This window comes from Erigeron canadensis, chromosome 1, assembly GCF_010389155.1.
Source record: "Erigeron canadensis isolate Cc75 chromosome 1, C_canadensis_v1, whole genome shotgun sequence".
In the NCBI taxonomy this organism is placed as follows: Eukaryota; Viridiplantae; Streptophyta; class Magnoliopsida; order Asterales; family Asteraceae; genus Erigeron; species Erigeron canadensis.
Window position 1 is genome coordinate 49,140,084 of NC_057761.1, and position 13,800 is coordinate 49,153,883.

The 13,800-nt window shown below is 34.6% G+C and overlaps 2 protein-coding genes across 2 annotated transcripts; both read left to right on the forward strand.

Moving 5' to 3' along the window:
* The first annotated feature begins 1,760 nt into the window (after positions 1–1,760).
* Positions 1,761–7,213, forward strand: LOC122585177 (translation initiation factor IF-2). Its single transcript, XM_043757287.1, has 8 exons — positions 1,761–1,920; positions 2,082–2,131; positions 2,710–2,830; positions 2,919–2,988; positions 3,104–3,446; positions 3,907–4,968; positions 5,769–5,918; positions 6,565–7,213. Exons 2-8 carry the CDS (start codon positions 2,105–2,107, stop codon positions 6,997–6,999), a joined length of 2,208 nt encoding a protein of 735 aa, XP_043613222.1. The 5' UTR covers positions 1,761–1,920; positions 2,082–2,104; the 3' UTR covers positions 7,000–7,213.
* A 1,157-nt stretch (positions 7,214–8,370) lies between these two features.
* On the forward strand, positions 8,371–10,201 carry LOC122610522 (6-phosphogluconate dehydrogenase, decarboxylating 3, chloroplastic). The gene has a single exon (XM_043783506.1). The coding sequence runs from the start codon at positions 8,548–8,550 to the stop codon at positions 10,009–10,011; it is 1,464 nt and encodes a 487-aa protein (XP_043639441.1). The 5' UTR covers positions 8,371–8,547; the 3' UTR covers positions 10,012–10,201.
* The last annotated feature ends 3,599 nt before the right edge of the window (positions 10,202–13,800 follow it).

The following is a 13,800-nucleotide window of genomic DNA, read 5'->3' on the forward strand; positions in this document are numbered from 1 at the left end:
TTAATTTGCTTTTATCAATAAAACATATGTCGTTCCAAAAAATATATATATAAAATAAATCTTTTCATTTAAAGACATAATATGATTAGTAATAGAATTGTTATGGTGACTATTAATAAGTGTTCTTTTATATGTTTTTGTGTATACATAATGACAAAAGGATTACGATAGCAGTTATTAGGAATTGAGAAAATGATCAATTTTGTGTATACATATGGACAAAAGGATAAATTTTTTTAAACCCAAAACTAAATTTATATAACAAACTAACAAAGTACACCTCAACTCAATTTGGTAGCAATTGGGGGGCCTTAAACAATGGCCTAGCCCAACATACATATAGAGCCGACACTTTATCTTCAAAAAGAGTTAATTGCGTAAAGTGAATGGAGCTAGTAAAATGGACGAACGTGGCAATAATGAACCAGGTTTGGACTTAAATAACTAAATTTTTTGATGAGGGATTGATGTACAAAAAAGATATAACCACAAAGACGATTCGTGTAATTAACTCTTTTTATAATTGTTAAACTTCTAAATGCACATCTTCTGTTTTTCTTTAATTATTTTATGTACCTTGTATGTAAAAAAATATAAAAAATACTTTTTTAAATCAAAAATATTGTACATTATTATTGGAAATTTGCCTTTTATGTTTAACTTCATAAATTTGTAGTTGGTTGATTGTCTTTATAATCATCATTAGATCATTAGATTAGTATACTTTGGATCTTTGTTAGTGTTTTGAAACGTCTTAGACGTGGTATTACGAATCTATGCTGTCCTTAACAAACAACATTCGAATTATTCAAAACCTAATGTCACAAATCATAACCTAGTAACAAAACAACACCCCTCTTTTCTTGGGATTGACTCATCATCAAATCCACAAATGCATGTTCGCTTAACAGGACGAACCAATTGCATAAGACATTAAAATAGACGTGGGTAACACTTGACCTTAATTGAAAAACGAATCAAGATACTGTGAAATGTAACAAAATGGTAAACTTATCATGACACGTAAGGTTGAAAGATTGAGTAATTACATACTAATCACATTTTTATTTTGTTTCATGTTTTTTTCCATCACAATTAAGGACGCATAAGCTCATAAAAAAAGGATTATTACCTATGAATGTAACTAACTATGATCAAATTTTTATGTTATGTGAAGATCTTATGAAATGTCTATGTCATGTAATGAACTTTTAAATCTCGATTATTAGATGTATCCGACCAATTAAAAATTTTACACGTGGAAAATTATATGGTTGCCACATATATGCGGGTACATCCAATAACTAAAATTTGAAAGTTCATTATATTACATGGATATTTTATGAGATTTTTACATAACATAAACATTTTGTCATAGTTAATTACATTCACAATTGATAATCCTTATAAAAAATTATTTGTATCACTTTAGTTTTTAAGGGATTAGTTTCCTGGAATATAAGAAACTTTGAACGAATGTCTATAGTAGGAAAATACTAAAGTTGTATGTATTATACAACTCGAAATAATGTTTATTATATGCAAGAATTTTGCTTCAACCAATTAAAATTTGACAAGTATCACCTGTATATGGTTGCCACATATGTTTTCTTACCTACAATAGACATTTTTTCAACATTTTTTTAAATTACATACAATACACACGACTTTAATTTGTTCCTACTATAAATATTCGTTCAAAAATATTCGTATCATATTTTTTCTTCGTGTGATTTTCAATTAAATAAACAAACCTTAACCGTCCATTCCATTCTACAGTACTCCGCAGAACATTTCTCTCTAATTAATTGTTTTCACGATCACTTCCTCACCGGCCACAACCAATCTCCGCCACTCCTCACCGGACCACCATAACTCCGGTCAACTCTGTAAAGTCTAGCAAACATACAATAATTTCAGGTAATTATGTGGTTTCTCTACCCCGGGGCCGTATTTATTTGCCACTGATTTGTTTAGGTTTTACAACTTTATTTTTGTTTTCATTTTTTGTTACGTAAGGTTTTAAGCACAATATTTATGATGCCACTTTATTCAAGCTTAACCCTCCTTTTATTATCTAGGTTGCAGAAAGTGTGACTTATGAATGGCGTGGAGGGAGCTTGGGAAAAAGGTTAGCCTAAATAATCGGTTATATGTTTTTATAATCCATTTCAACTGCAGCTATTAGTATTAATGTGATAAAGTTTGATCATTTTCTAAGGATTAGTGCATATAATCAAGGATGAGTAGTAGTAGTACCAGGTGTTCGATAAAATGTCTATCGTAACGTAAACCATCTACCTATTAGTATTAATGTGATCTTTCAAGGTTCTTGTAAGCATCAGATGACATGATATGTTAGATTAGATACAGTGTTGCAATCGGTATATTGATTTAATCTGTGGAATTGACTTGAAATAAATTAAAAGGCATGTTTTTATAATCACCTCATAAAGTCCTGAATTACAAAGTCTTCTGTATTACATGGATCACGTCACATGACTGTCTTTACATTGTTTAGACAAAAAAGTTTACGACTTTCATTAAACAATCAATGACAAAAACAATCTCATCTACCTGTGTTTTTCCTGAAGATATCAATTCTTGGTGGCGCGTGTGCATAAAAATATTGTTAACTCTTGTTTAAAGTAAACAAAACTATTTCAGTGGTTATGAATTAATTTTATCTGTCATCAACTTTTTGAACAGAGCATTCATTCTAGTTTGTCAAGGATCCTGAATTCAAAAGCTTCTAGAAGTTTTGCTTTGCGCAATTTAGTATCCGGTGTAGAATTAAATTTGCTTTCAGCTTCACCTGGATGCATTAGAGGTAATTGAAAGTTTTATATAAGTTTTCTGTAAGTGTATATGCATTTTTGTTAAACAAAATTTCGCGTCTTTTTGTATCAATTTTGCAGGATATACCAGCATCTCAGCGTTACTTGGTGATGGCACTTTAAGCTTCTTGCCTAGCAGATTTTTAATACGGTAATTTTCATTTAGGCTTGTTGACAAGCAGATTTCTAACACAGTAACTTTCAGTAGGGTGTGTTTTCTATATCTGTGGCTGCAACAATGATGATCCTGTTTCAAAATTCTGTAGGCGTTTCCATTCAAGTCCAGAATTACTCGCCAGAAGAAGAGATGAGGACGTTGTTGGTCTAAAGACATCAAAAAGAGGTACGCCCAAGAATAAGTACAAAAAGAAATCCGAAAATGAAAAGCCGCCAGTTGAAACTCCTTATGTGCCTCCTAAACTTCAAAAGAACGCGAAGTCATATTCAGCTAAAACCATTGAAATATTTGAGGGGATGACAACTTCAGAGCTTGCTAAGCGGTGTGGACAATCAGTAGCCACGTTGCAAAATATTCTTCTAAATGTAGGGGAAAAAGTTGGATCAGAATTTGACCCTTTGAGCATCGACATCGCCGAGCTTATTGCAATGGTACATTCCTCTTTGGTGTCCGTTATAAGTTTTTCTTCCTGTTATTTGGTTATGGGTGATATGTAGGCGGGTTGGATAACAAGTCAAGTCCGCAATCTTTTAGCATGTGGCGAAGTGGGTCAGGTTGGGTTGACTAGTAAATACTTGCTTTCTTCTTAATTTGTTAAGAGTTTAACATGTCAAATATGACAATGAAAAAAGATGTTATTACTATGATAACCTAAATTGTCAATAAAGCGATTTAGGAGGTACGCTTTAGAAAATATGCTTTGGGTGAATTTCTACCCGTATGGCTTGTGTTGTTCCGAGCTACATTATTTTAGTTTTGGCCTGTGTGATATAAAATAAACCCAAAGCGGCCTATTTATAAGGAAATGCATCTTGATTGCCTCCTATGATTTTAAGCTATATATATGCATATATAGTTTCTCAATCTTTTGTTTAATCCAAATTACTGCAGGAAGTTGGAATTAATGTTAAGAGGCTCCATTCATACGAAGGTTCCACAGCTCTTCCTCGGGCACCTGTAGTAACCGTCATGGGGCATGTCGACCATGGGAAAACGTCCCTTTTGGACGCCCTACGCCAAACCTCATTGGCAGCCAAAGAAGCTGGAGGTATAACCCAACATCTTGGTGCATTCGTTGTTAGAATGCCTTCAGGTGCATCTATAACCTTCCTTGATACTCCCGGGCACGCTGCTTTTAGTGCCATGAGAGCTAGAGGTGCAGCTGTCACAGACATAGTCGTGCTAGTGGTAGCTGCTGATGACGGCGTGATGCCACAGACCATTGAAGCCATGTCACATGCCAAGTCAGCTGATGTTCCCATAGTGGTTGCCATCAACAAATGTGATAAACCTGCATCTGATCCGGAAAGAGTCAAAGTGCAACTAGCTTCAGAAGGATTACCACTTGAAGAAATGGGTGGCGACGTTCAAGTTGTTGAGGTATCCGCTGTTACTAAAATGGGGCTTGATAAATTAGAGGAGGCGTTGCTTCTTCAAGCAGAATTAATGGAACTTAAAGCCCGTGTAGATGGGGTGGCTCAAGCTTATGTGGTTGAGGCAAGACTTGACCGTGGGCGGGGCCCACTAGTTACTGCTTTAGTCAAGGCCGGAACTATAGTTTGTGGTCAACATGTTGCTGTGGGTGCCGAGTGGGGAAAGATTAGGGCGATTAGGGATACAGCTGGGAAATTAACTGATCGGGCCACGCCGGCCATGCCGGTGGAGATAGAGGGGCTTAAAGGGCTGCCAATGGCAGGTGATGATATAACTGTTGTGGATTCTGAAGAGAGAGCTAGGATGCTTAGTTCAGGAAGAAAAAAGAAAATGGAACAGGACAGGCTTATAAAAATAAATGAAGAGAAGATTTCTGCTTCCAAATCAACAGAAGAAGAGGAGGAGGAGGATGAGCAGGAGGAGTTTAAGAGGGTTGAAATGCCAATCATAGTGAAGGCTGATGTTCAAGGCACTGTTCAAGCTGTCACAGATTCACTTAAAACTTTGAATAGTCCCCAGGTATGTCTTTTTTAATTTAAGATTTAAGACTTTCTTTTAAAGTTCTTCTGGTTGGTATTTTCCAGTTGTCAACCTTTTTTTTTTTTGCGTATTTTTTAAAGTTAACTTGAATTATGTACTCATCTATTGAACAATTGAACATATAACATGAATTCCCTAACTCTAAAGGTATTTTGAATGTGCCATTTGAAATTGATCATTTGGTGTTAATTAACCAAAACCAGACTGTCAACTGTAATAGAAATGAGCAGTAGAATGTAGTATTTGGATGTGCTTTTGCTGCTTAAAGCTGCAATAATCGCATAATTAGATATTTGGATGTGGCAATTATTCAAGCAATTAATAGTTAAAACTACCAAGAAGAAATTTTTGCAACCAAGAGTGTTAATTTTGAAATTGCGGTGAAAACCATTTTAAGTAGGTATCTAGATTAAACAAAGGGGTAAAAACCTAATGTTAGTTTACCTTCATTGATCAGTGGTGCTAACTTGTAAATAATTATTGATCCTAAAATAATCAGAAGCAGAATATGTATTTCCAAAATTATTAACTGATTATTGCAACTTAAAAGTGCAATAGTTAGATAAGCACCTTAAAACACACATCCAAATACTGAAACACCCCTAAGTATCATACATCCAAATACTGAAACACCCCTAAGTATAGTTTACCAGCTATATTTTAAGTTTAACAGATGTTCCATTCTCTAACTGCATGCAAGAATCTGACAGTTTTCATGAGTTCATTTGTATGTCAAAGCGTTTATTATACCTCAAATTAACCGTTTCTTCTTTTATCAGGTTTTTGTGAATGTTATCCATGTTGGAGTTGGACCAATTTGTCAGTCTGATCTTGACTTGGCACAAGCTACTGGTGCATGTATTGTCGGATTTAATGTGCGGACTCCACCGCCGGCTATCAGTTTGGCTGCTGCTCAAGCCGATATTAAGGTATCCATCTCTGGTTAGCTCATTTGTGAAATATGCACCGTTTTATCAACAGCGTAGTTTAGATGTGTATATCGAAAGTGAGATTATCTGTATCGGATAATCAGAATTCTTGATAAAATGGATCGAACAAAAAGCTATTTAATATGCTTGTCTGAACTAGTTGTACACAAAATATAGGATGCATGTGAATTTGAGCATGCAGAACTTTCTGAATTTCTATTTTCCATATCTTAGCGAGTTAACACGATCAGAAAGAACATATTGTGGAAAAGCATTTAGACAAGTAGTGATGGGAAAAGTCTCCCATATATTAGGTTAAACGGATTATATAAGTAGTTTTATACTTTTATGTTGGACTTGGATAGTACATTTTGCCGCAGATGAATAGATGATATGGAACTCCTTGTCTAAAATTTGATTATTTGATCCTCAAAAAGGTAGAACTGTAGAAGCATAATCTATTTCAAAATATTAACCGTCGGAGCATCTCACAATGACAAGCACAAGCCATTCTTTTTCGTTACTAGTTTGGATGAGCTGAAAATGAAACGAAAAGAAATAATATAATGTTCCCATTGTATCTTGGGAAACAAACATAAAAAAGTGATTCATATCACATGGAAACTGATTCGTGATCTTTTTGTAGATCAAAGTGCATAAAGTGATTTACCATCTTTTGGAGGATATTGGCAACTTTATAGTGGAAAAGGCCCCTGGAACATTTGAAACAGAGGTGGCTGGTGAGGCACAAGTGCTCAGCATCTTTGAACTAAAAGGAAGAAGCAAAGCTAAAGGAGCCGATGTCAAGATAGCCGGTTGCAGAGTCATAGACGGGCAGGTAACTAGGTCATGCACCATGAGACTCTTGAGAAGTGGTGAAAAGCTTTTTGAAGGGTGTTGTGTTTCATTGAAAAGAGAGACTCAGGATGTCGAGACAGTCCAGAAAGGAAACGAGTGTGGGCTTGTTCTTCGTGATTGTTTAGATTTTCAGATTGGTGATGTTATTCAGTGTTTGCATCAAGTTAACAAGAAACCAAAGTTTATTTCTTCAGAAAGTGGAGCTGTTCGTATTGAATGCTAGTATGAATTCTTAACTTATACTATAAAGAAACTGGGCAGGGTTTGGATATGAAACCCTGTAAGAATTTTGCGACTTATTGAGTCTTTTTATTTATCCAGGTTAATTGGGAAGTTGAGGGTGTATTCAATGTTAGAGAAAGTTATATGTTGATGAACTGTAACCATATAATCTGGAATTTAATTGCAATTTAAATTCCTACTCGCATTTAAAGCCATGTTTTATCGTTGTGTTTATTGGTATATTACTTAGGTATTGCTTTGTATTTTTCTTTCTTTCTTCCTTTTTTTTTTCTTAAATCGTTTTGCGCAGTTACTGAAATATGTTCATTCAGTGCGTCATATTTTTTAAAATATTTTTACTGTATAATTTGTTACATTTGTCTTGTGTCTTTGTTCATGTTTTGCTTGTGGATATCGTCTGTCAAGTTTAGTTGACCATTATGTGAATGCAGTTTTCTGTCTTATTATATCAAAATGTAAATGCATATTTTGTTTGCTGTTTTATGTGAATAAAAGATCTATGAGCATAAGAATCTATGTAACAATAAATATTTGCATGTAAAGTGTTGGTAGCGATCTTATGTTTACAAAATCTTTTATGAAGTTGAGTCCAATGAGATCTCTCCGCCATTCTGCAAGGCTCTCCTCTTGGCATGAACCCTACCGATATGGACTCTATGGGTGTTCTAATGGAGCTCTTATAATAATGTTACTATTAACGCTTCGAACCCAGTTATTTCTTTAGTGTTCTTGGCTAGGACTTTCCTATATATGGTATGAAGTTGATAACTTTCTCCCCATGTTCGTCTCATCCGAGTCCTTTCTTTGATAAGTTAAGCGTAGGTCTTGCTTGGTGCACTACGCCAGCCGATTTAAACACCATGTGTATCATTCATATGTCATGAAACCACAAATTGCATCCCAAACAAATTGAATGTGTTTATAATAGACGTTAAACAGTTAAAATCATAATGACTCGATATGCATTGACAAAACCATACAATTCTATCGAGTAACATTTTTTCCATCTCAAAATAAAAACACCGTAATAACATAAATATAATGCTAAAATTCATCGAGTTATAAATTTAAGAAGTTAAGTCTATTAACTGTTTTATATTTTTTTAACATGTCAACATAACATTTTATCGATTCACCCCTCTTTCGTTCTTCCCCATTTGTCAACTCGACTAACACATTTAGTTGTTCTTTTTGGTTAGGGGTTAATATTTAACTTGATCACACTTTACATTAACTAAAAAAATTAATTAACTTAAGTGCCAAGATTAACAAGCACATAATCTCAAAGGACTAACTAGCTAGTAAATCTCATAAAATTGTCAAAGAAGGAAGGTAACGACACCAGCCTTTCGTGGGTTGTGCAGCCACTCCAACTCTTGACACCCTCGACGAGTCCGTCATTCATTTTTATACACACCCACCCACCCATCTCTATATCTATATCTCTATGTATCTATCTCCCTCATTTCCACATCAAAACTAACCCATCTCTCAAAATCTCAATTAATCACTCAATCAATCCATCCAAATGGAAGCCGCTGCTCTGTCTCGCATCGGCCTGGCCGGGCTAGCCGTGATGGGTCAAAACCTAGCTCTCAACATCGCCGAAAAAGGCTACCCAATCTCCGTGTACAACCGCACCACTTCCAAAGTCGACGAAACACTAGATCGTGCTCACACCGAAGGCCAGCTCCCATTAACCGGCCACTACACTCCTCGCGACTTCATCCTTTCTATCCAGAAACCCCGATCCGTTATCATCTTAGTCAAAGCTGGTGCCCCCGTTGACCAAACCATCTCCGCATTATCCGCTCACATGGAACCCGGTGATACTATCATTGACGGTGGCAACGAGTGGTACGAAAACACCGAAAGAAGGATAATCGAAGCTAATGAAAAAGGGTTGTTGTATTTAGGAATGGGCGTTTCTGGTGGCGAAGAAGGTGCGAGAAACGGGCCGTCTTTGATGCCCGGTGGGTCGTTTGAAGCGTATAATAATATTAAAGATATAGTTGAGAAAGTTGCGGCGCAAGTTGAGGACGGGCCGTGTGTTACCTACATTGGCGAAGGCGGGTCGGGTAATTTCGTTAAAATGGTTCATAATGGGATTGAGTATGGTGATATGCAGTTGATTAGTGAAGCGTATGATGTGTTGAAGAATGTTGGTGGGTGTAGTAACGACGAATTGGCCGAGATTTTCGACGAGTGGAATAAAGGGGAGTTAGAGAGCTTTTTGATTGAAATTACGGCGGATATTTTTAAAGTTAAGGATGAACATGGCGAAGGGGGTTTAGTTGACAAGATTTTGGATAAAACCGGGATGAAAGGGACCGGCAAATGGACGGTTCAGCAAGCGGCTGAACTGTCCGTTGCCGCTCCTACAATTGCGGCTAGTTTGGATTGTAGGTTTTTGAGTGGTTTGAAGGACGAGAGGGAAGCTGCAGCTAAAGTTTTGGAGGATGCGGGTTTGAAAGAGGATATCGGGACGGTTAGAAAAGGTATTGATAAGAAGAGATTGATTGATGATGTCAGACAAGCGTTATACGCTTCGAAAATATGTAGTTACGCTCAAGGGATGAATTTGTTGAGGGCGAAAAGCGTTGAAAAAGATTGGAATTTGAATTTTGGGGAACTAGCTAGGATTTGGAAAGGCGGGTGTATTATCAGGGCGGTGTTTTTAGATAGGATTAAGAAAGCGTATCAACGGAATCCTAATCTTGCTAGTTTGGTTGTGGATCCTGATTTTGCCAAGGAAATGGTGCAGAGACAAGGGGCGTGGAGGAGGGTTGTTGGGACGGCTATTGCTGCCGGGATTAGTACACCGGGAATGTGTGCTAGTCTTGCTTATTTTGATACCTATAGGCGGGCTAGGTTGCCTGCTAACCTTGTTCAAGCTCAAAGGGATTTGTTTGGGGCACATACGTATGAACGGATTGATCGTGAGGGCGCATTTCATACCGAGTGGACTAAGCTTGCTAGGAAGAAGAATTGATAACAATGGTAAAACTTTTTTCACATTGTTGATGAATTTGCTTTGGTTATATCTTGATGTTTTTGCTTGAATTATGTATTGTATTACTCGATGAGGATTGTCTCTAATTCGGCATAGCAATTGTTGTGGAATTTGCTTCTCAAATTATTAATAAGTTATGCAATGCCATTGAAGCCACTTCATGTTTTTACTTGTTTTTGTCACATTGCGAGTATTTGAGCTTTAGTTTCCTGATTGAATTTCACAAAGATTAATTTTTTGAGTTAGATTTCTTATAGGTTAATAGCTTATTGTTACTAGTATATTCAACTAATTGGGCTAATGACATGTGTAAGTTTGTCGAACTATAATTGAATGCTTTAAGTTTTATTGAGAGCAAATGGATTCTATTATTGTGTGCTCTTGTTAGGGTTATTGGGGTCAATAGTTGCATGCACTGTACTATAGCAGTTATAGGGTTTTATTATGTTTCATGAATGCCATTGTACTATAGATTTAGTCTATGGGTGTTGTTGAGTCGAGTTGACACACTTAGGTGACTCGATTGCCAACTCGAAAATCAAGCTCGATCTTGACTGAGAATTTATTTCTAATCTTGAGCTTGGTTAATTAGTTTATACTGCCAAGCCCGGGTACTAATCTTAGTAAACGTTTACCATTCATTTGGACTCTATAAGTTAGAGGTCTGGCTTGACTGCTTGACTTGATTCAACTCAATATTTTGATGCTTGAGCTCGATTGAAAGTCAATACTCAAGTAGGTCGAGTTTGATTCGAATATTTTCATGTATCTATCTCATCTAGTACTTTGAAATGAGTATTTGGTTTGATCTATTTATAGGTACAGTAGTTAGACCATGAAGGCTTTTATGAAATCTCTACTCTGGTGCGTTGTTAATCCATGATTTGCCTTTCCTCGTTCCTTTGAAAACTTAAAAAACTTTCTTATGCTTATCTCGCCCTCTTTGTTAATAGTCTTGAATGTTTATCTAAATATTGAATAAAAACATCAAATTAAGAGATTTTGTAAATGCTCGTATACTTTTATGAAGGCTTGTTTCCTAAAACATAGTCAGTTTCACTTCAAAAAGAGTACTATGTTGGTGATACAATTTTTGTCGTCTGCATTTGTTGTCGAAGTGACCATTTGATGATGGGATGGTGGTTGGGATTTTGGTTGCAACTGGGCAGATTCATATATCCTTTGTCTAAGCTTGAGCCTCTGTAGTTGTCTCGAACTCTCGATCAATACATCCACTAAAAATGATAATTAATGTAAAATTTCGTTATTTAGGATATTAGTGGCGTGTGAATAGTTACATGTAGTTAGTCATCTAATTTGCCACATCAATTTATAAAGAATTTGAATGTAATTTGTTTGTCAATTTAGCGTCACTCATTTATAAACCATATTTTCGTTGTCAAATATAAAACTCGGCTTAATATGTACTCATCATAATTCTTTACATTAGCATATTCAAGATGCGTCGATTTTTGAATATCTTATGGAAAAGTAAGACCAATCTAATGAGTCCATTAGCATATTCAAGATGAGTCCATTATAAAAACGTAGCCCAGTTTTGTTAGGACAATACGACTTACGAGAATAGGAGCAATATTTTTCAGAAAGAGAAATATCAAACTTTTTTAAGGGTAAACTAAGCGTAGTGAGTAGCAAGCTGGTAGCCCGACAAATCATAACCCCTTTAGGTTCATCTTGGATACTTATTCTGGCGGTCTCAAGTCCTGCATCCACCAAGAATATTTTTTCTTTTAAGCGTAGAACTTCAGATTTTAAGGTCTCTCCACAAATAATAACGGTTAAAAGAAGAAACTACACCTATGTATCTAAGGGCTCGTCGACCCCTTCGTCGACACCCTTCCGCCATCGACTCCATAGGGAGCGACTCATCGGGAGCAACTCATCGACACCCCCTCTTCGTCCCATTGTTTCCTTCCAGCGATGAGCATTGACGAGGGAGAAGAGAGCGTAAGTGGGTCCCATTCGGTTTAAAAAAGGTTTTTTTTTTTCTTTTTTCCTGATTTGATCGATATATACATACATATATGTATGTATAAAAAGTGGCAGAGGATATATAATGAAGAAGACAAACATAATAGTTTCACTATATATTCAGTTTAGCCCCTAGACTTTTAGTAGTTTACAAAATAAGAATGATACTTTGACTTGAATAATTTTAATTTTTAAACCTTAAATATATATTTTTTGTTTAAGTTTATATAATACTTTTTGTTTAAAAGTAATAGTTTTATTTTATTTTTAGGTAAATATAAAATAAAATAAATACTCATAGAAGTTATGGAAGATATGTGGAAGAGGTGTTATAGGGGGTAAGTGTGGAAGAGGTGAATGAAGAGAAAAAAAAAATTGATATAGCAGCGTAGAAGAGATGTAGAAGTTCATTTAGGGAGAGGCCTAAAAGTTAAAAGACTTGCACCTTATTACTTACTATAATAAAGCAAATAGATGTGAATAGTAACTTTTGTCTTTACCTGCGCTTTTGGCATAAATAAAACATATGTAAAATATAAATAGAAGTTTGAGCAGTGGTAAAGACCTTGCTCTCCCAAAGGGGAGGTCCTTGGTTCGATTCTTCCTCCCTCAATAAATTTTTTTGTTTTAATTTAGTAATAGATTATTTGCATTGTGGTCCCTCCTTCTTTTTTCCTTTATTTTATAGTCCCTCCTGTTTCTTTTTTATTAGTTCAAACCCCTAACTTTATATATTTTTTTTAATGTTTCGTAATTTGTAACATTTTTTTTACCTTTATTGCGTTTAATTTTTTTTAATAACTTTTTAAAATGTTATAAATTTTTTAAAAACCTATATATATATATTTTTTAATTTTCTACTTTTTGGATTTTTTGCTGCATTATATATCTTTTATATTCTTTTAAATATTTGGTTTTTATACCTTTTTTACATGTAACATTTGTTTTTTTATAACTTCTTCATTTGGTTTTCGTATTTATTTTTTTTCTCATTTTTATTTTCTGGTTTATTACATTTCTTTTGTATTTTTAAACTTCTGATTTTTAATATTTTTTGTCGCCTATAAATTTATGGGTTTTTTTAACCCCATTCATAAAGATAAATGTATTCAAAAACTTATGTCGCCCATGAAATTCTTAGTTAGTTATTACGTATCCAATTGAACGATGACGCCTCAATTACCACATGTTCAAATGTGAGTTAAGTAGTATGTTTAAAAAAATCTTTTCATTTTTAGCCTCCTAGGACTCCAACATATTAAAAGATAGATTTTTTTTTAATCATTTCTAGTCTCTTAAAAGATTCCAACGTACTGAAAGAATGATAGGTTTTACCATTTTCTTTCTTTTTGCAAAAGCAAATAGTATGTTTTTCAACCAAACATAATAATTAAATAATCTTTAATATATATTAAAACAAAACCCTTAATTCAAATTTGAAAAAGTGTGAGCCATTGATTACATTTAACTTTTATTTTTCACCATTAGATTTCCTTGATGATGACATCATCATTGACTCAAGAATTAGTCAATAATATTTTTAGTCTTTATAGTTTATTTATTACAATTTACTTTTATTTATTTTAGTTTAGTAATGGCCTAATAAAATACCACTCAATAATTTTATTAACAAAATCTTTAGTTATAATAGTACTTCTTATTCTTTAATGTTATAATAACATATAAAAAAAACATTCATTTATATAGTATATATTATATTTTCATGCATACAAAGTTTTATATATTGTATATTTGTATTTCTAATGTCATATATAT